Here is an 822-nt window from a genome sequence, read left to right as displayed (position 1 = left end):
CCCCTCCAATAAATAACACAGAGACCCCATGGCCACGGGGATACAAGTGCTGGCCCCGGGGTCTGCGTGCCCGGGTACCCCCCTGCCTCCCCTCCAGAGCTGCAAGGACAGATGGACAAGAGCAGCCCCCCACGCTCCCCATCACCTGGCCACCCACGGTGCCCTGCCATCCCTTGCAGGGACGGGCACAGCATCCCGCTGAGCCCAGGGCTGGGGATGGGCTCTCCATCCCGCTCCGGTGGGGACATCCCGTGGTCTCGTGGCCGGTCCCATCCATCCCTGGCACCGAGAGCTGGGTCCGTGAGGGACAGGAATGTATCCGGGGGTCCTAACCCTGGGTGGCATGGGGATGAGTCTCCGAGGGGCTGCCCAAGGGGAGCGGGCAAAGGCACTGGGTGGTGAATGTGGGTACCACGGGATGCTCCAGGGATGAAGGGACCCCCAGCGTGGGGTTACAGACACCGGTGACCGTGCCCGAAGCGTGCGCTCCCCAACCTATTCGCGGTGCCCGAGAGGAGTATAAAAATAGAGCATCTTTAGAAAAAGAAGTGGGGAAGAAAGAGTGCTGGAGGGTGTCGGGAGAAGGGGCAGAGTCTGGCGAGGCCGAAGGCCGTGAGGATGAGGAGGGCAGGGCCCAGCGAGCTGCAAGTCCAGGGGTTGCCGGGCGTTACGTGCGTGGGCGAGGGGCGCGGGTGCGGCGAGTCCGGCGGGTGGGAGAGGACGAACCCACGAACTCGAACTGCTTCTGCCGCTCGGCGTTGTTGGGGAAGGGCAGCTGCCCGCGGTACAGGCGCTTGCTGCAGGGGGCCTCTCGCTGGTTCT

General features: G+C 65.8%; 1 protein-coding gene across 1 annotated transcript in view; it reads right to left on the bottom strand.

Annotated features, from left to right (window-relative positions):
* Positions 1–671: 671 nt before the first annotated feature.
* The window catches only part of FGF17 (fibroblast growth factor 17), a gene marked incomplete at both ends in the record, with an annotated part of 1,983 nt that continues 1,832 nt past the window's right edge, over positions 672–822 (bottom strand). Inside the window, one exon of the mRNA XM_009697485.1 lies at positions 672–820. Coding sequence (XP_009695787.1) covers positions 672–820 — 149 coding nt within the window. The remainder of the gene's footprint in view (positions 821–822) is intronic.

Source organism: Cariama cristata, unplaced genomic scaffold (assembly GCF_000690535.1).
Source record: "Cariama cristata isolate BGI_N322 unplaced genomic scaffold, ASM69053v1 scaffold23963, whole genome shotgun sequence".
Classification (NCBI taxonomy): Eukaryota; Metazoa; Chordata; class Aves; order Cariamiformes; family Cariamidae; genus Cariama; species Cariama cristata.
This window is presented reverse-complemented; position numbering and strand designations above follow the sequence as displayed.